We start from the raw sequence: 21,076 nt of genomic DNA, 5'->3' as shown, positions 1-21,076 counted from the left end.
GCTTGTATAGTAACTGAAACCCACCAACATACTCATGGTATAGAAACTATTGTAATGAAGAAAGCATGAGGAGCTCCAGCACTAGATTGCTCAGCTACACTACTCCAAGGAAAGTATTCTCCTTCCCTATGGAGAGTCAGCATTAATTAGGCAGAAAGAAATTCAGTTTTGTATTCCACTGTCTACAGTAAAGTACATTTTGTACTGCATTGCTTACAAATGAGAACAACTTTACATGCAGGACTTGAGTTTTGAGCTTCATTATGAATAGGCAACTAAGCCAAATGGCTAAAGTCATTTCTGCACTCATTTCTTTATGTTTTGCTCTGAACATATTCTGCATGTCTTATGCATTTCTGGAGGAGAGCTGACACTCATTCAGTGTCTGCAGTGTTTCCTCACCTCTATATCAGCAGTTTCACAAGTAGGATGCTGTGTGGAGGCCTCCTGTGAAAATTTCTCACACAGGTCTGTCTCAAGTCTACCAGCTGCCTCACCTTAACTGGGAGCAGAACTTCAACTCACATCACCTTTCTACAAAGGACTATCATGTATAAAGTGCATGTTGCTTACCCGTGGACCTGGGGGACCAGTATCTCCCCTCTGTCCTTTGAAACCCTGAAAAAGAGAATTAAATAAATGATTGCCCATTACACTAACACTTGAAGCAGTGAGAATGTTCTATCTTGAACGTGAACTTAATAACCTTCCCAGAAGTCCTTCTCCTCAGGGCCACCCTCTATGTACTCATTGCCCAGCCTATGTTTGTGCTTGGGATTGCCCCAACCCAGCTGCAGGACCTTGCCCTTGGCATCGTTGAACTTCTTGAGATTCTCATGGGCACCTCTCAAAGTAACCAAGGTGCCTCTAGATGGCAACCTACCCCCCTTCAGCAAGTGAACGACACCACACAGCTTGGTGTCATCCACAAGCTTACTGAATGTTTACTCAGTCTTACTGTCCATGTCACCAACAAAGGATGTCCACATCAGTAAGAGTTACCATCCCTCCATCAAAAGCTTCTTAGCCACTGTACAGAAGAGTTTCAGGACTGAACCTACCGGTAAGCCTCTGGCACCCTCCTGGCCTGGGAGGCCTGGTTCTCCAGGTTTTCCCTAAGGGAAACAATCATGTTCATGTTAATGAGAGCCTCAGCTCCATCCCTCTGCTGTTGAAAACTCTTCCCACTTCTTCTGTTTAACAGCACAGAGAACTATGATTGCCTGGAATCTCTCCAGCAACATCTCTGTCTGAGCTTGCAAAGACAGTAATGACAGAGACCTTTCCATACCTGCACTGTCATGAACATACGCTTCAAACTTCAAAGGTATTTACACCTCTGGATTGATGCACCTTCACAATGTTTTTCTTTCAGAGGGATAATGCACTCAACTACAGCAATACCTGGTCAGCATCTACAAAATCAGTATCTGCACACAGAAATCAGATGTTCTGTTGGAAGAAGCACACAAACTGCAGCTGCTGTGACAAGCATTTCTCCATTCCCCTAAATGACTGGGGACTTGGCTTTTTACAGAAGGACTGAATCCCATTGGACAAGGCATGGAAAGAGGCTAGCAGTGCCAGACACTGAAAGCACATTCTTCTAAGAAACACAGTGGTAAGGAAAAACATTCACTGCCCAATTTATTAACGCTTTCTTTTGGCTGACAACTTTATGGCTCAGCTTTTTTGCTTTTTTCCCCTTCAATAAATGCAAACATAGACTAAGTAGAGAACATCAAATATAAACCTCTCTAATGCTGGACAACAGAACCATTACACAGCAACTCAGAAAAGGCTTTCTTTTAAGACACCTCTTCTGAACTTTTTATGCTCCATAATCTTCTACCTAAAAATGCAATCCTTAGATTTAATGTTACAAGACAATCTTCTTTCTTTGCAGTATTTGCAGTACTTGTAAAGGTGGAATCACTACGTTTTGGAGTATTTATAGTTGTTGTAAAAGAACCCAGTTTCTTTTCAAGAATCACAGAGAGTGAATCTTATAAATTGCTCAAGACAATATAGCCCCTCTGGTGTTACAAAAAGATGTGCCAACAGATTTCCTGCCCCCATTGAGCCCATAGACAAACAGCTACAAAAGGAAAAACTGGACGTGGTCTGTTATTGCCTATGTGAAACACCTTTAAATTACATTACCGGTTCTCCAAGAGATCCTGGCTTGCCATCTTTGCCATCATTCCCAGCAATGCCCTATTAATAAAATGCATAACAAGGTTAACGAGGAGCCTGCAGGAGAGATGGGTATACTTGTGTCAATACAAAAACTCAAAATAGCACCTCTGCTTCTTTGTGATTGTATTCAATTTTGCCCAATGCACCAGAAATTCTGTTATTTCTATACTTCACACATAAACTTTTTCTGTCACATTTCTGTAGGGAAACACTTTGTGCTTTCTTCCTATTCAGCATAGCAATTCTAAGAGGCTTTCTCCTTCTCAGCAAGGCAAGCATGTCAACAGTCTTAAAAGAGAGCTCTAAAGACACTGTTATAAACCACTATAACGTTATTATAATAGGTTTCACCTGAACTACTTTACACTGAAAATAACTCTAGCCCTACACAAATAAGGAAAAAAGCCCCCAAAACTAAACATTGTACTAATTCCTTTTCCAGAAGAAAAGTGTTTATGCCTCAGATGCACTTGAGTCAGTGCATAGGAATCATTTCAACTATGGATTGAAAGGAAGGCAGTATTCCAGACTATGAATTCTTATTCCCTTACACTGGTGCTATTACATTAGTTTTGTGCTCTGTATAAGAGAATTTATGCAAAAAGTAAAAATAATTAAATATATATATGTATATATTTCTTAATTAAATAAATAATAATAATAATAATAAAAGAGGCAGATGAGGAACAAGCCTGTTTCAGGCAGTTAACACTTAGTTTTCAAGTGATCAAATACAGCACTCATGAGGTACCAGACCAAGGACACTGTACCAATATTACAGGTATCCTTTAAAGATCATGCACAGCTTCCAGAGCGCCTCAGGAATCTGTTTGGTTTACATCCAACATGCACTTATAAGCAGTTCTATGTATTGAAAGAGAAGGTGCTGAACTGCACTCACAGGAAGCCCAGGAACACCTGGTGGACCCTGTGGACCTGGAGGGCCATCTTTACCCTGGAAAGAAAGTAGAAACACCAAGGTTCAGATGAGTTTCTCAGATGCTTCTCATATAAAGATCAAATGCAATGTTTGATATGGCACCACTGTGAGAATCTGGTCTTGCAGTTCATATCATGCTGTGTTCAGGTTTTCTTGACTTCATTTCTGCTTGAACTTGAATGTTTTTACTAAAAAAGACATAGAGTATTATTTATAAGTTGTTACAGTTAGAGAAACCACTAAAATCACCAGTATTTTCTTCCTCAGTTTAGTTATATTTAGCACTGAGTGCTTAGCTTCTATCATGAAGTGTCCATCCAGAAAATAGAAAGTCCATATTTTATATCTCTCAAGGCAGCAGTTACAAGAAGTGTCTCGTTGACTGTCCTGAGAGGGAAATCTCCTCTTAGACACAGAATCAAATAATAGTTTGAGTTGGAAGGGAACCTTAAAGGACATCAACTCCTCCACAATGAACAGGGACACCTGCAGTTAGATCAGATTGCTCAGAATCCTATCCAGCCTGACCTTGAATGTCTCCAGGGATAGGAGACAGGTCCCACAAAAGCGTGGTGTCTTGCTCATTAGGAAGCCCTGCTCCAGAAATTAATCACAGAATTACACAGTCCTAAATCGTGATTTTTTTTTTCTTTTTCACACTTGGGTAAGCATCAATCAGAATCCAATCAGATTATCCTTCTCTCCTACAGTGTTCTGATGCATTACCATAAAATAGAATCTGAATGACCTTCAAATGAAACAGCAGTAACAAAATTCTTCATGTATTTCTTGAAGTTTCTACATATATAAGTGTTCACAGTGGTGCCAAGGAACAGTCTGAAAGTGCGGGACCTAAGCAGTCTGTGCTGTGGCATTCTTCAAAATGTTGCTGGTTTTGTTTTGACAATCCTCAGGCACAATTCAAGTGTTTCCCTGGGTCATGCACCAGCCTAACAAATTAAGTCATCATACCACAGAAGCTACAAGATGTTAACAGCAAAGACAGACGCATGAGAAGTTCAACTACCTCCTTAGATGATAGGCCAAGAGTGTACTGAAGAAATTCCACGTACTAGCTATTTCATTCTGGTTACGTTGGAGGAACAGGAACAGAGTAATCTCTTGTTATTTGTGTGGGTCCTACTTGCAAGTATAGAATTGTTTTACAGTGGATAACATGGGAAGCTTTCAAAAGAGGTTACTTCAGTTCCAGCTCAGCTTTATTGACAGGGATAAAGCTAGGTATAGCTAGTGATGAAACACATAGCTTAGAGCTTACTATATCTCCTGGGCTTCCTGCTGGTCCTATTGGTCCTGGTGCTCCATCCGGTCCCTAAACCAAACAAAGGAGAAATAACATGAATAATTAATACATTTTGTATGTTTATCAGTGTATTCCCTAGAACCACAGGTCCATGCAGACAGAGGAAAAAGGCATGTCAGGAAAAAGAATCTATTGTAACGTTGCAACTTGCTCTCCTTTGACAAGATCAGTTTTATTTTTCACATTTCAGTTGACTCCATTCACACTTTCTTCGTGACTCCCATGAAGATGTCACGGGATAGCTTTAAGAATTTTATTCCTACCAAAATAGACTCATGGCTGTGGCAGTAAGTGTTCCCATATTATCAGTTCCTCTTAAAAATATGCTTCTTAAAATGAGCTTGCAGAACTGCAAACGACCCACAAAGAGGGCCCATGTGTTGTCCTGGTGGTAAAGCATTCAGCAGCCTCTAGGCATCACTACTGAAAGCACAATTTTAACACAGTGTTGATTTTTTCCAGTACTTCCTGTCCTTTAGGAGCTACAAGTAAACTCAGCTTTAAGGAGACTATGCGGATTCCCATAAAGGACAAACGCTGGAAACCCTTATCATAGCAGAATCAAATTGCTCTGCAAGCAGCAGTGTGAGTAGTAATGACTGTAGGCAAAGACAGAAGGTTTGGAAAGAAAAGCTCTTTGCTCAGGAAAAGTTCGTGCTCCTGGAGACTGCAAATCGTGATATCACAAGCACGAGAGCCAAGTTATGTCAGCACTGCTTCTTCAGTGACACCCCAGTACTATGACTTTATATATGCAAAGAAGCATAACTGTATTTGTGGAGAAAGCAGAACAAGAAATACGGATTGTGATGCAGCACGACACATGTAAAAGGCCTCCTGATTCAACAGTAATCCGGAGGATACAAAAATTGGAGAAAATTCACTCTCAGATTACTGCATAAAACTGAACACCAAAAACACTTTTAGATCTGCCGGTTCCAGTCTGACAACTTATTCTGCCTATAAGTAAACACCTATACATGTACTCCTAAGTAGCCTCTGTGGAAGAGTTTTCATGATCGTTTACTTATGTAAAGAGAGGGACTGAAGCTTAGCATCAATTTACAGAGTGAGATGAAGCAATCAATGAAAAGCGGCTGATGTATTAAATAGCAATTATCACGAGCAGAGAAATCTATGACACTCAAGGGACCATTAGGAACCCACTGGAAAAGGAAAATGAAATGTGCAGGCAGGTGAGAATGGCCCTTTCTGAGGCTACTGTTACTAGTAAAGAAAATATAAGACCATATGATTTGCAACAGACTGAGCTTACAGGTGGGCCAGGGTTTCCAGGAGCCCCTGCAAAGCCAGGCATTCCAGGATGTCCCTGCAAAACAAAAGGAGAGACTTCATACATAATTCATATTTCTATTTGTATGTAGGTTGATTGATCATTGGGTACTGTGAGGTAATATCAAAATGAGACAATACACAGAGTGCTGATTATAAGGAAATAATAGACTGCAGCTTTATAAATCAAAATGCTAGTTTTCAAAGTATGCACTTCAGTAATAAACACAGTTAGATTTAGGGTGTACGTTCTTTAATATGTATTTCACGGTATGTTAATAGGAACAGAGAACAAATATTGTGGGAGAAGACCAGGCTGGAAATCAATTTTGTTTAAAATATCATACAATTTTCTTTGAAGACTGAATTTGTACCTTAAACTACTGACTCAGCCCTTGACAAAAACAAGTAAGTGTGAACACTTTCTACAATTTAGATTATTTTATTTCCTGTGGCACATCCCATAAGAGTCCATCAACTTCTTGGATAAATAGTAAAACTGGTCTTTTCAGCCTAGAGGTTTTTAATCTCCTGGACCTCATGTAGATGTTAGCTGGGGAAGTGAACAGAAGTTAGGCACTGCAGAGAATTGAATGTATTCAATGCAGAGGTGAGGAAAAACTCATCTTGGAATCCAGCAACGCAACATAGGGAAGATTTGTGTTGGAGATTGGATGGGAATCCTGAGGAGGTCTTCTATGGCCCCACTCCATAGTAAAGTCCATTAGAGGTTTAGCAGTGATGGACAGCTCCCATCCACCTTGCCTTCTTTCAAGCACTTGGATGTTTCAGCATTAGAGCAACTGTTGATGAAGAAGGAATCACAGAGAAAGCAGTACTGGAAAGCATAGTTAATTTTTACCTGTTCGCCTTTTTCTCCTGCATCCCCAGTTATACCACGGTCTCCTTTAGCACCCTTGATAATGAGAAAAAAACGTCACTGAAAGTCATTTAGATTCAGTATTTTATTAGCTTTTTGACTTATTTCATAAGGCACTTTGTCATCTGAGCATTAAATAGAGAAATAAGAATTGAACCCTGATTCTGCTCCTCTTAAATTCTACCTGTGATTTTCCCTACCAGTACTGGAGGCAGCAATATATGGGAAAATGGTCTTTGAACAGATCCAGGATGGCTTTTTACATATTATATGTATATATTTAACAAGTATATATATAATTTTTTTGGCTTAGGGGCACAAAGAGGACATGAACAGCCTTAAAAATAAAAAGCCTGTTAGGCAATGAAATAAATGGGATTTTGGTAAGGAATCATTCGGCCCACTAAAGGCATCTACAGCATCAGGTACTAATCTCTTTTCCTTTCAGGGCCAACAGTGTCAAAAACTGCATTTCTAAGGTGTGGCCAGAAAATTAATGTCCAGAATATGCCCTCCAATTTCTCTGTGTCTCTGACAACAGAGCAAAATCAACTAACTCAAAAGTAGATGTCTGCATTATCAGTGTCTGTAGTTGCTTACATGCAACATGAATCTCACAGAGCAAAAAATACTGAGATACGGGCTACAAAATTATGACCTGAACAACACAGGGGACACTAATGAACTGCAGGCCATTGAAATGATTCTCTGGTTCTTTCCATGAGAGCTAGGAGGCAAACAGTGGCTTTATAGTGGCTTTAGAGCAGCTGAAAGGGGCCTACAATAAAGTTGGGCAGGGATTCCTTATCAAGGAGTATACTGTATACTGATAAGAGAAATAACAGTGTCTTTAAACTAAAATGGATTAGATTTAGATTACTATAAGGAAGAAATTGTTCACTATGAGGATGGTGAGGTTCTAGAAGAGGCTGTGCAGAAAAGCTGTGATTACCCCATCCAGGTGTCCAAGGCGAGGATGGGGTCCTGGGCAACCTAACCCAGTGGAAGGTGTCCTTGTCACACTAGGGCATTGGAACTAGATGATCTTTAAGGTCCCTTCCAACACAAACCATTCTATTAAGATCAACCAACCTTTTGGCCATCCAGCCCAGGTGGGCCTGCAGGACCCCTGGGACCAGCATTTCCCTGCAATGCAGAAGAAGTAGAAGTAAATACTGGTTTCTTACAGATCAGAAGGCAGAGCCTGTCATCCCCAGTGCTAGAGCTAAGATGGTCAGGCCACCTTTATGCTCAGCATTGCAGATTGATATGTTCTCCAGCACCTAGTATACTATACAGATCTTTTGTATATGATTTTGAAAGGTTCATCAGCACATAATGTATGCCTCTTGATTAACTCACAACAATGCCTAACACTGTAGTTGGCTCTTTTCCAAACAAACTAGCCTTAGGAAATCTTTGTGGTTATACATATCAGCCTTGCCCACTGATAGAAACACATGATCTCAAGGGGAAGCCACACTCAGAATGCCATACAAGGATTAATTACAATGGAGCTTCCCATCTGAAAAACTCTGGAACCCATCAAGCCAAAACCCACATGGTACATCATGGTCAAGATCTTGATTAATTAGAATAATAACATTTTCCATGTGGCTTTTTAAAGGAGTGGCCAGTTTCCTGGAGCAGTAAAGTTTTGATTTTCTTCTTCTGAATTGCTCCTTGCAGTTCAAATGGGATGCATCAAAGCTCACTCTGGACAGATGGGTCACATTCTCAGTTATACCACACATTTTTTCACTCACTTATTTCCACTTAGTAGAACTGTAGAGGTCTACAGGAAAACTGAAACCAAGAACATTAGATGAGCTTTTCTAGGGCTGTGAAATAACACGGGATCTCTGAATGGTAGAGAGCCATCACTTTTATTCTCACTCTGTCCTGACAGATAATTGAAAAGGTTAAGGGATTAATTTCAGCACATGTCATTTATTAAAACCCCTTAACCTCCATCCTTTATTTCAAGTCCTCTGCAAAATCTGTGTCTCTTAAAAAATAGCTACTCATAAAACTTCTCTTAGGCATCCTTGTAGCCAGCAAAAAATCCACATAATGATCAAAGCTCAATCAGCAATATACTCTACTCACTCCTCAGTCACTGTTCTCTACTTCCTTTTCACACACCACTGCTATTTCTCCTTATGAACAATGAACAAGACTGAAAAACAGCTTCTGGGTTATTTGGTTTCTCCTGCAGAGTGGATGATGAACAAGAACAGGTAGACAGGTAATGTTTTCCTCTATTCTTTAAGTGGCAGCAAGAGCTATTGAGAGGACCAGGAAAAAACCCATCTCATAAATATGTGGCTGATAAACTGGTGCAATTGCAGGAGTTTTGTGGGTTTTTTTTGACCATTGAGTGGCTTACCAAGTAAGTGCCTGTCCTGATGGCTGTAGATGGGTCTTACCAGTCTTAAAGGGAGAAACACATCCTAGCCCAGGGGCTGTCAGGGATCACTGAGATGGTTTTTAACTAGGTGTCAAAGGGGAAGGGAATAAAATAAGGCTCACTAAAGATGAGTCTAGGGGAATAATGACAGGATTGTCTCAGCTGAAGGGCATCAGCTGAGTGTCCAGTGAAGATCAGTGAAGCTTGCAAAGGGTCTGAAGCACAAGACTTATGAGGAGTGGCTGAGAGAACTGGGATTGTTTAGTCTTGAGAAAAAAAGGCTCAAAAGAGACCTTATGGCTCACTGAAGCAGCTGAAATCTACTCCATTGACTCCAAAGGCAGATAGAAAAGAATCAGTACATTGTAACTGAAAAAAAATAAATTCAACCAAGTAAAAATATTGTAAGAAAAAAAAAAAAAAAAAAAAAAAAGGTTAAAGCAAACCCAAGGGATATAGTTAAACCAAGTCCAAGGGATGACCACTTCCCTAGCTCTCTTACCGTTTTCCCATCCTGGCCATCTCTACCTGGTGGTCCTCGGAGACCTTTGTCACCTTTGAAACCTGGGATGCCTGGCAGTCCTGGTGGGCCAGGTGGGCATTCAGTGCACACATCCTAGAAGAAAACATTAAGAAGTTAATTAGCAACAGACTGAAGGTATCTAGTACAACCTGCTGATGCTGGATATGAACGCAGCAGTGGGGAGCTAGCATAACCTGTATGCCACTGCACTTTGACCACACCAAGGAGGACCTGGGTTATTTTGATATACAATGAAGTGATGTTAGTGTTACTGTTACAGAGAGGGCCAGCTGCTGAGCTTGCATAGGATCCCTTGGTGTTATTTGGACTACTCTTAACTGATCTTAATGATCAAGTAACTAAGAACACCAGATCAGATAGCTACAAAGCAGCACTATCAAGAAAAGCTTTGTTTGTAATCTTCATACTACTTGAAGAAAACTCTGTCTGTACCTTTTAAGAAGACCTGAATTACTGCTAAGAGGGCATACTGCTATGGAAAACTCCATTGTTGCAACACAGCACCAGAAAGGGTGTTCTGCAAAAGAAACTATTCTGCAGCTAGCCTGGTTAAGGAGAGTTCATCTGTTGGAGTTTGTGAAGACCAGGTGAACAGTGAAGTGTCTTGATCCAACTCAGTCATGAGAATTAAAGCCTCCCTTCCTCAAAAATTATTTGAAGCATCATCTCAGCACTCTTTCCAATTCTGCTGTCCTCAATGTATGACATTTTCACTTCAAAGACAGATTTCCATTAGTAAAAAGGAAGTAAGTCCTGGCTATGAGAGATAACAGAGCCCAAAAAATGGGATATCAAGTCAGGTTGTTACAAATCCCAGCTCAGCTAACAATCCATTATGAAATTGCAGGGTAAAGTGTCTTTCTGAACCTCAGTTCCTTCATTAGTACTTTCCTACTGAAAATGGAAGAACTGGAGAGACACCCAGAACAACAGAGCCATAATCATAATCCTTTCCCTGAAGGAAATGCTGTATGTAAAGCTGGGCCAGGGATGGAGTGAAAAAGTACCAAACATAACAAATATGCTCTGTGTGTGCAACTGAAACATAAAGTTTAAATAAACTTACTAACTAATAAATAATAAAAAGATGAAGAAGGAAGGAACATCAAAATGACATTCCATACCCAAGAAACAGTCTGATTGCTGCTCTTGATCAGAAATATTGAACAACGCAATACTCTCTGGAACTCTCCTTGCCTAAGGAAAACATCTCTTCAGTGAAGTCATTTCAAAGCAGCAATCTTAAAAGGGTCATTTTGTTAATGTGGTTAGTAAAAAAAATAATTTTTCAGTTTCTTTTAATCAACAAGGAAGGATTTCTTGCCATGTGTCAAACCTGCTTAAAAATCTCCCAGCTCAGCCCATGTAAATCTTTAAAGATTTTGCAATCAGCACCTCTCAAATACAGACTCATTTTCCAGACAACTGTCTACATGGAAAGTAAAAGCAGACAGACAGATCACCATGTGTGAAACACAGGTGCAAGTGAGGTTAATTACCTGCATCCTTTTAGAGGCATTATGCAAACTGAATTTGCACTCAGAGTGTGAAGTGTAGTCACTGTTGCAGGTGTATGTGAAAGATCATCCATTTGATTAAAGTGGTTTCCATTTTCTGCTTTAGTTCACAATAGTTATTTCTGCTTGGAAATGAAAGACTCTCAAAGAGATGAAAAAGTCTTGGAGTTTTTATAACTTACACCACATTACAAAGATCTTTGTAGGCCGTGTCACTAGTGTGGGCTGCTGGAGAGCACTGGTTTTTGATCTCCAGCAGATCCTTGTGCGTCCCAACAGCCATGCCAGTAGGAGACCTACAATTTCAAGCTCTGCTGGAGCAGCTTAAAGCATCTTTTGCACTTCTAGCTCTGACACTTTCCCATTGCATGGTGTTAGTTAGGTCAGAATCAAACATACAGATAAACTCCCACCATCCTTAAAAGCTGATTACCTTCACTAAGAGATTTATGTCTTCTGGAGATAGCAGGGGTGAGGTACCCTGTGGAGTGAAAAATTCAGGTTATTTTAACAGGTATAAATGTAAGAAATCTTCCCGAATGTGGCTGTGGACTGGTACCAGTTTCTCTTTGGGCTAAAAACATACCAGTTCCCTTACATATGAACACCACATTTGAGACCTCTGTGTATTCTGCGGCCTGGTATAAGTTCCCTTTTGGGATGAAAAAATACCAGTTCCCATACATAATCAATGAACATCATATCTAAGACCTCTTTGTATTCTTGATAATGTAATTGCTCATTGCACACTACAGTGTTTTGAAGTAACTCGTGTGACAATTTTGTCTTTCTTTTTGCATGCAGAACATTCAGTTATTTTCATGCTTTTCCAAACTTATCATGGGTATTTTTATTATAATCCTTTAATAGTTCCTAGCTTTTGTTGTTATTGTTGTTGTTGTTGTGTCTTTTTTTGTTGTTTTTTATTTTTTCTTGGGAAGAACAGCAGAGAAAAAACACTGAACCATATTCAAGACAACTTGTACTGGAGGAAAATGAGATAGAATGGAACAGAACAGCATGACAAAATGTTTTATGGGATGCAGCATGGAAGAAAAGTTACGTACAGGTTTTCCAGGAGGTCCTCTTTCCCCTGGATTTCCAGGTAGACCCTATAAATTAAGAAAAGGAAAATTCTATTAGATTATGATATGCTAACCCTCTGGTTGCTCCCACATTCTGCTGATAGCTTTGGACTAACAAACGTTTCAGCTGAGCACCACTGCTCTCTGCATGTGGCACACAGTCAACTCCGTGTACAAATATAGTTGTCCTTCTCTGTGTTTTTTTGTTTGTTTTTTGCTGTTTCTTAATCATTTCTTCTCATTCCTTCTTAAATCTTTCTTATCTACGTTATGACCAGGTGAAATTCATCTGAGTCACACAACTGAAATTGCTCTGGCATGTCTCCTGGTCCCAGGAAGCACTATGACTGCAGAAGTGTGAAGGACGAAGCCTTAAATTTCTGAAGACACCTGTAAAATGAAAAATCATGGCCTCTCTTTGCATTAGTATTGCAAACAAGACTTTGCACCTGCAAGAGTAAGTAAACTTTTTATCCTTTTTTTCTGTTTTTGATGTGAAGAATGTATTTGTGTCAATTTTCATGAAATGAATATAAGGAAATGGGCATCATTCTTGGAATTTAAAGTGCAGGAAGCCATGGTTGGGAAAAGGGAACTCTAATGGGCATCTCTTGCCTGTTATTAGCAAATCATTAATTTGTTAAAAAACAAACAACATTTTTCTGAATCTTTCAATGAAGTTTACATGGGGAACGGAGTCTCTTGAACAGAACAGTTGGTCATTGCTCAGACAGTGAGAGAAATCTTCAGCAGCATTTTCACTTGGATTGAATGAGATTTCCAAAACCATTTCCTAACTTCTCTATCAAGCTATCGTCCTATGCAATTACTCCTGCATACGTGTGATCCATTGCTACTGATCATCTTAAACTGCATACAGAAGACTGACCTACACAGCCACATCTGTGTGTGCAGGACAGTTTCTACTTATTACTTAGAAGTATCTTATCCATGCTCAGTTCAGTTGCTTCTGCAGTAGGACCCACCTGAGAAGGTCTCTGTGACAGTGCTAGATTCCCCAGCTGGGATGTTGATCAACATAAGTAATGCCTGTAAATTGGCCTAGGCTCAGTACACCTGGGGAACTCCTGCGGCTACACGAATTAAAACATGGAAAGCAGCTTTAAGAATCAGTCAAAGGCTTCTTTAGGAAGGGGGGTTAGGAATTCTGTAAATATACTGAATTCCCTGGATGAAAAGCTTTTTTTTTTTTTTTTTTTAAAGGAAACTAAATTTTCCACAGGTGAGATTCAAGAGAAGGTAAGGTGTGAAGGAGATATTCAGTTCAAAATTACCCGCAAACGTCCTTATGGGGAAATGAAGAAACACAAGACAAAATTTCAACCATTTTCAGATTGTTGTTTCTAAAGAGCAACTATGTGGTTATTAGAAGACTGGGATCTTCTCAAAGTTCCTTCTGTTGCTAGTCTTCAGCTCATGTTTTTGGCATCCTCTCGAAGTGGGAAGAGGATTCCCTTCATACCTGATTCATTACTAATACTGATCTTACATTCACTTACTGACCATGTTCAGGAAGACTCACACAGCATTTGTTTTAAGGAGTTCAACAGAAAGCTAAGACTTGAGCCATGAGAATCATCCTTGATCAGAAAGTAACTAGAACTGAAATTCTCTTAAGCATGGCTATGAGATCTACATTGTGTTAGTTTGCTTTCAGATAAAGAGATGATGGTCTTATCTTTTTTAGAAAGCTATATGATGTGGAGCTGGTGATATATTTTAAAAGGATGCAAATAAATCAGGACGAGAAATGCTACAGATGGTGAACTTGAAAACTACAGCATCCCCAGGAAAAGCCAAAAAGCTGAAGTACAAGACTGCGAAGAGAGAGGCTCCCTTGATGAATGACTATCTGAGTTGAAATACAGGACAGTGGCACTTCAGCATGTTGCATTATTGCAGAATAGGCAATGAGCTGAGTCAAAAACAAAGAAAACACTGCTGAGCTATAGAGATCTGGAGTTAGAAAAGTTAACCAGCTCCAAGCAGTGAAATACTCTGAGCTGACTGAAAATGACAGAAGATACAGAATATAACTGCAATTGATATTAGAATATAAATTAATAGTACCACTGATTATCAGGGAGGACAAAGCAGGCAGCAACAGGGAGGTGTGATGCACACGCACAGGATCCAAAGTACTTGATTGGCCCTCAAAAGCTGACATACACAAGTGGACCCAAAGCAGGAATAGATGGAAGTTGTGTAAATGACAAATTGAAAAGTAAAACAAAGAAAATTTATAAGGAAGCCAGCCACGTGCAACAGTAAAATCAAAAGCATATGGTTGGGAAATGCTGCTACAAAATAGAAAACTAGACATAAAATCACTAGCATAGATGGGTTCTAATTTCCAAGAATAACAAGAAAAAAAAGGAAACTAAATGAGTACCCTTTGATTTGGGGTGCATGAATTCTAAAGCATAGACAAAAACTCCTTGGAAATGGCCTTGTAACTGCATGGGAAAATCAACCCCAGGAAAGAAAAGTCTGTTTTTCAGATCCAGTGGCAGTAATGTATGCATACACTAAGTTTTTGCAATTACAAAAATAAATAGATGGGAAGATTAACTTCCCAGTAAAATTGGAATGTAGTTATCAGTAATAATTAGCGCATTTAAAAATGATTAATGCTCATGTTAATTAAAATTATCATAATCAAAATACAGAAATACCAAATTAAATGGGTGCCCTCAGTGCTACCCACAGGACAAGAGACTTTGTCATTCAGATTGTATTTTAATTTAAGGTATGCTGAAAGGAAACTTTTTTTCTCTCCCAGCAGACAGGCAGAGGAGAATGACTGCTCCCAGAGAAAAGCATAGAATCATTTTCTGCAGCTTTCAGAGCATGACACAGATTTGGACAATTTTCTCTGGATAAGTCACTTAAGGCAATGCTTTTTTAATAGTTGGTACAGGAATGCTGCCAGCTTAAAATGTGCTTGGATTTTAATTTTTTCCAAAATTAAGTAAAATTAATATTTGAAGAAATTTCATTGAGGGAACGAAGTTAGGCATGTAACAGTCCTATTATGGAGAAAAGTAGTCCAACTAGAAGGAAATACAAATTATAGAATGATATCATAGAATGGCTTGAGTTAGAGGGGTCCGTAAAGCTCACCTACTTCCAACTCCCTGCCATCAGATCAGGCTGCCCAGGGCTTCACCCAACTTCCTGGATGAACCTCCTCCAATCACAGCTTCTCTGGGCAATTTGTTCCAGAGACTTACCACCTTCTGAGTAAAGAATTATCTCCTGAATTCTAATCTAAATCTCCCTTCTTTTAGTTTAAAATTATTCTGCTTTATTAAACTTTATTAGGCTCACATGCACACAGTTTTCAAGTCTTTCCAGGTCCCTCTGGATGGTGTCTCTTCCTTCTGTTGTATCAACTGCACTCAGCTTAGTGACATCAGCAAAATTCCTGAGGGTGCACTCAATTCCACTGCCCAGGTTATTGATAAAGATATTAAAGAGCCACGGTCCTGGTGCAGACTCCTGAGGGACACCACTCATCACCAGTCTCCACCTGGACACAGAGACACTGAACACAACTCTCTGGCTCTGGTTATGAAGCCAATTCCTTGTCCATCAAATAGAACACCCAACAATCCACATTTCTGCAACTTATAGATAAAGGTGTTGCATCCGACCATGTCAAAGACCTTACAGAAGTCTAGGAAAGTGACATTGGTTAATCTTCCTTTGTTGACTGTCGCTGTTGCTCCATTCTAGCAGGCCACCAGAGGGGACAGGCATAATTTGCTCCAGGTGAAGCCACACTGGCTCTCAGATCACCTCTTCACCGTGCATGTGTCTTAAAATAGTTTTAAGGAGGATCAGTTCCATGATCTTTCCTGGCGCAGAGGGGAGGCTTACCAGCCTGTAGTTGGCCAGTACTCCTTTCTGTCTTTCTTAAAAATGGGAGTGATGTTTCCCTTTTTCCAGACAATGGAGACTGCCCAACAGACATGACTTTCCAAATATGATGGAGACTGACTTGGCAACCACCTCAGCTAGTTTCTTCCCTGAGATGCATGATATCTGGCCCTTAGACTTCTATATATTCAACCTCATCTGGTGGTCTCAGACTCTCTCTCTGCTTACACTGGGAGGGATTTTGCTCCCTTAACCTCTAACTGGAGGTTCAGGGACATGAAATATGTGGGAAGCCTGACTGCCAGTGAAGACTAAAGCAAAGAACATGTTGAGTATCTCAGCCTTCTCTGTGTCCACTATATCCACTTCTCCCTTCTCATTTATCAGAGGTGATACACTCTTCTTGGGAGTATGCTCTTCTTTTCTAACCAGTGAACCCACAGAATCTTTTGTTATTCTTTGTGTTCTTTGCCAAGTTCAGTTCCATCTGTTCCTTGTCTTTCCTGTTCCCAACCCCAAACATGAGAATAAAAAAACAAAAGAAACAAACAAAAAGAAGAATAAGGTTCGCATTTTTCAGGCTTTAAGAATTGGGGCTATAAAAAGTAAAGAAAAGAAAAAGATAAGTTTAAAGAGGATAACATAGGTAGACAAAGGATAATAGAGAAAAACAAAACAGTAGATTCAGCTGTTCACTGTTCTGTCCAGAAGAAGAGGCTCTGCAGGGATTTATGGGTATAGTGAACTCTGAAGAATAGTTCATACAAATAAACACCAAACCTTAAGCTAAGAGTAACAGAACAAAGCCAAGCCTACACATCTATGTACTGTAAACTTGGGCAAGGATTTTTAAAGCCTAAGTTTTAATAAAGGAAGATATTGTCCTGAGAACACTTGGTATTTGAGCAAGCTGCCAAGGTTTCTAAGGTAACCTAGGGCAGTACTATTGCTAAACATATAGCACATGCTTTAGGGCACTGGAAAGATTTTTTGATCACAGAATCATGATGTTGGAAAGAACCTTTGGAAATCATCCAGTTCAACCCCCTATTAAAGCAGGTTCCTTTCAGAAGGCTGCACAGGAAAGTGTGTGGGAGGATTCTGAATATCTCCAGAGAAAGAGACTCTACAAACTCTACAGGCAGCCTGTTCCAGAGCTCTGTCACTCTCAAAGTAGTGAAGTTTTCCCTCATGTCCAGATGGAACTTCCTGTATTCCAATCTGTGATCACTTGACTCCCACCCATTAGATATTTATAAGCACTGATAACATCCCCCCTTGGTCTTCTCCAGGCTGAGTGGTCCCAGGTCTCTTAGCCTTTCCTCATAAGGGAGATGCTCCAGGTCCCTCATCTTTGTGTCCCTCTGCTGGACTCCCTCTAGAAGTTCCACACTGAACTTTCCAGGCTGTGAGGTCTCACTGAACGGCAGCACAGCTTAATGGTGTGACAGCCATTCCTTCCAGGATGCAGTCATGCACAAAAAACAATATATTCTTCTGGGAGACAATTCTGCTCAAAGCTACCACCAAGGAAGTATTTATTGTTTCGTCTCCCAAAATACAACTCTAAATATGATATTGCAGGAGAATAGACTACTGTATGTAAATGTGATTCAGAAGAACTACTCAGTTTCAAGGGAAAAACAAACAAACAAACAAACAAAAACAACATGAAATACATTTTCAGGGGCCACAGCAAAAGACAAGGCACTGAGGCAAGTCAGTAAGGCTTTTGCCACTGAATAGCTTGGGAATTATGTGGCAAGCTCCTATCAGCAATTCAAATCAGTAACTGATGACATGCTGTATAAACACAAGAGAGTACAAAAATGGGCAAGCTTCAAAGAACACACAAATGCTACACTGATATAGAAATGTGCAAAAAGCAGAACCAGAAATCCTTTGTACTACTCATAAATGAAAGTGGAGATCAAGAAACTGGGAAGTGCAGGATCTTGTCAAACAAAGTATCCCTGCTGTTACACCAAGAAATGCTGGAATGGGCTCTATAGTTACATTTACACATCCTGAAACATGGGTAGAATTGCTTAATAGGTGATCAACCAGAATACATAGCTCTTGAAAGACATGCTGACTGCAATTAAATCAGGTTGTGTAATAGAAGATGTGCTTTCTAAGTACCATAAGTGATGGTTTTGCTTGGGTAATTTCCTGTTGGGAAAAGGAGAGAGAGAAAGTCTGCAGTGCTGCCTCTCCAAGAGCTAGCCAGTCAACACTGATCTGAGCAGAGCCAGAAAGAGACTTAGATAAGCTGGCTCTGCACTCTCCTCATATGCAGCTGCAATAAGCTCATCTGTTTTATCTCCTGTATTTCTCTGTATATAGCTCTGTATTTCTAGTTTAAAACATCTTGGTAAAAGAACTCAAACATTTGCTATGGTTGCTCCGGGACACAAAGTGATAGATCATTTCTGCCACAATACGCTATTGAGGAATGCCACTGTCACAACTATTTGTCTTATGATGGAGCAAGTGAACATAAAAAAAACCCAAGATCTTCTTTTCCAAATGTTTCAGGAGGAAAGGAGATTTATTTAATAGAAAAGTGCACTCTTTATGATAATAGGTGTATGTCAGTAATGATGCATGAGGAACAACATGCTTGCATGTACTTCATGAAAACTCATACCCATTTAAGATAAGACAGCATAAGAAAGCATGGTAAGGATAAGAGTTACAGAAGGCCACTTCTGTGTCCCTTTCCCACAGCATTCCTTCAACAGGCTCAAATGGAAAGATTACATCTCTCAAAATCTTCACAGCCCCCTTGCTGATTTTCCTCCAAGGCAGGTTTCCATGTCACAGGGCTGGCTTAGCAGCAGAGAAAAAAACTCTTCCCTCTCTGATTCAACACTGCGACAAAATTGGGCAGTGAGAGGTCTCAGCTATCAAGCTGTGAGTCTTCCATGCTTTCCTCTATCCCTTAGCTTCAGGACTCAACTACAGAGAGTTGAGTGAGGAAAATGCACAGAAAGGAGGTTGAAGTGTCATCTCTCAAGCACGGCAGCAGCAGCAAAATGAACTCATAAAAAGCTTTTTAGTGGGGATGGCCTTATTTTTATAGAAATATTATGGACTTATCTTAGAGGCTTCTAAGAATTTCCTGGGGAGCTTAACTATCATCCTTTTCTACTGTAGGATTATTCCCCAGTGTATGCTGCCACATAATTTGTCCATTGCTTTCCTTGAAAAGTTACTCTGTGGCCTAAATTTCTTTTTCCCTGAAATCCTGAAATATAAGAGCTCAAATTTTGCAAATCATCTCCACCGTTCTATCCTAGTAACACTCAACAACCAAGGCTGAGTATGCACACAATTGTTTAGGGAATTTAGAACTAAGCATCAGCAAATTTTGTAAGCACTTACACTTTTGTTTTACTTACATCCTGGCCAGGAGGACCCTGTGGTCCAGGGATACCAGGTACACCACGAGGACCCTGGCAGGGAAAGAACACGGAAACATGAGCAGTACTTGCCAGATTATCCTTAGCTGAAGAGAAATAGATACTTAACTCAATAATTATTTGGGAGAAAAATAAAGAAAAACAACAACAAAAAAACCACCACTACCAACGACCCACAATGCTAACAGTTAAACACTTTCAAAAGAGATTAAAATAAAAATAATTCCACATTGAACTACTACAGCATCAGTTGTTCCTGTGCCTCCAGTAACTGTAAATGCATCACTCCAGTCAAACCTCAACTGGAAAGGTAATAATGACTCCTTATAAGAAGGCAAGTATATGAACAGGGAGAAAATACAGCTGATCATGGGACTGTGGATGAAAAAAGAAGATTCTGTTCCTGGGTGTCAAACCAGTACACTGGACTATACCACTGGAAATGCATGCCAGCATAAGGCATAACAACATGCCTTGAATTGTGTGCCATGGCATACTTTTTCTTTCCCCCTTTGGGACTGTTCTGAGGGGTGTTGGAAAAGTAGTAACCAAAACAAGAGTCTGGATAGCTGTTTTTCTCACAACCCACTACAGCAAACACGCAGTGGTAGTGCATATCTGAAGTCTCATCTGGCCAACCAGCAAACATATGACTCTACCAACTCTTGGAAAAATACAGAACCAAAAAGTTAATCGTGCTTTTACGAAATTGATGATAGTAACAAAATTCATTTGTTTGCCCCCTCCCCATAAAATCTGGATGTAGTGAGAAAGACATACTGTACCAATGATCCTTTGTCTCCCGGTGGTCCAATAGGGCCCTAAAAATAGAGAAGACAGAGTGATCATAATATTAGCAGAGCTTAAAATTAACATTCCATTTGGTTGAACAGGTGGGTCCCTGAAGAACAGAGATAAGAAAAAAGAGAAAAGAAAAGGAAAGGAGCAAATCTGACAGGCTGCCTAGACAGAAACATGCATTGCTCACAGTGGGATGTTCAGGGGGAAGATCAAAGGGAGAAACTGAGATGGATCATGGAGAAAAAGTGTGAGAAAAAAAGAGAAAAAGGGACTAAAGAGGACAGCTATATATTGATGTATTGATTGTCAGACTGAGCTCTCCACTTAATCATCACATTCTGCTCTATCGCATCATTAAATCCAATTTGTTACACTCTTCCAAGTGGGAGAGCTGATGAATTTGAGCCTGTAGGCCTTGGGAGCTTCAAGTCAGATTAGCTGAATAGGAAAAGTGTGAGTGCCAACAACAGGGTTGAGTTGCTGTAAACCTGTGCTTTTTTATGATTACGTGAGTGTTGTGCAGGTCTAAGTGGGTGTTAATCAAGGCATTAGTCTCTCTGAATTGACTTGTGTGGCAGCATGTCTATTTGTGTACACTGTACATGAACACTGGCAATATGGGCTCAGCCTATCTACTGGATGAACCCATTCATCGTTTGGACTGGAACAGGAGAACATCGCCAAGGTACTGAAAGCCACTGTGTTCAACTCCTCTGAAACAAGGAAAAGAAAATTATCTCATGGGATTTGTGTAC

The 21,076-nt window shown here is 40.0% G+C and overlaps 1 protein-coding gene across 1 annotated transcript in view; it reads right to left on the bottom strand.

The window, feature by feature from the left end:
* The window catches only part of COL22A1 (collagen type XXII alpha 1 chain), a 184,427-nt gene that overhangs the window by 15,328 nt on the left and 148,023 nt on the right, over positions 1–21,076 (bottom strand). The window contains exons 42-54 of the mRNA XM_072328724.1: positions 20,306–20,341; positions 19,500–19,553; positions 12,175–12,219; positions 11,541–11,588; positions 9,549–9,662; positions 7,729–7,782; positions 6,619–6,672; positions 5,740–5,793; positions 4,419–4,472; positions 3,101–3,154; positions 2,164–2,217; positions 1,062–1,115; positions 574–618 (exon numbers count right to left, since the gene is read on the bottom strand). Of these exons, the coding sequence (XP_072184825.1) occupies positions 574–618; positions 1,062–1,115; positions 2,164–2,217; positions 3,101–3,154; positions 4,419–4,472; positions 5,740–5,793; positions 6,619–6,672; positions 7,729–7,782; positions 9,549–9,662; positions 11,541–11,588; positions 12,175–12,219; positions 19,500–19,553; positions 20,306–20,341 (720 nt within the window). The remainder of the gene's footprint in view (positions 1–573; positions 619–1,061; positions 1,116–2,163; positions 2,218–3,100; positions 3,155–4,418; positions 4,473–5,739; positions 5,794–6,618; positions 6,673–7,728; positions 7,783–9,548; positions 9,663–11,540; positions 11,589–12,174; positions 12,220–19,499; positions 19,554–20,305; positions 20,342–21,076) is intronic.

Source organism: Excalfactoria chinensis, chromosome 2 (genome assembly GCF_039878825.1).
Source record: "Excalfactoria chinensis isolate bCotChi1 chromosome 2, bCotChi1.hap2, whole genome shotgun sequence".
Classification (NCBI taxonomy): Eukaryota; Metazoa; Chordata; class Aves; order Galliformes; family Phasianidae; genus Excalfactoria; species Excalfactoria chinensis.
Note: the sequence above shows the minus strand (reverse complement) of the source record. Positions and strands in the feature narration are given on the sequence as shown.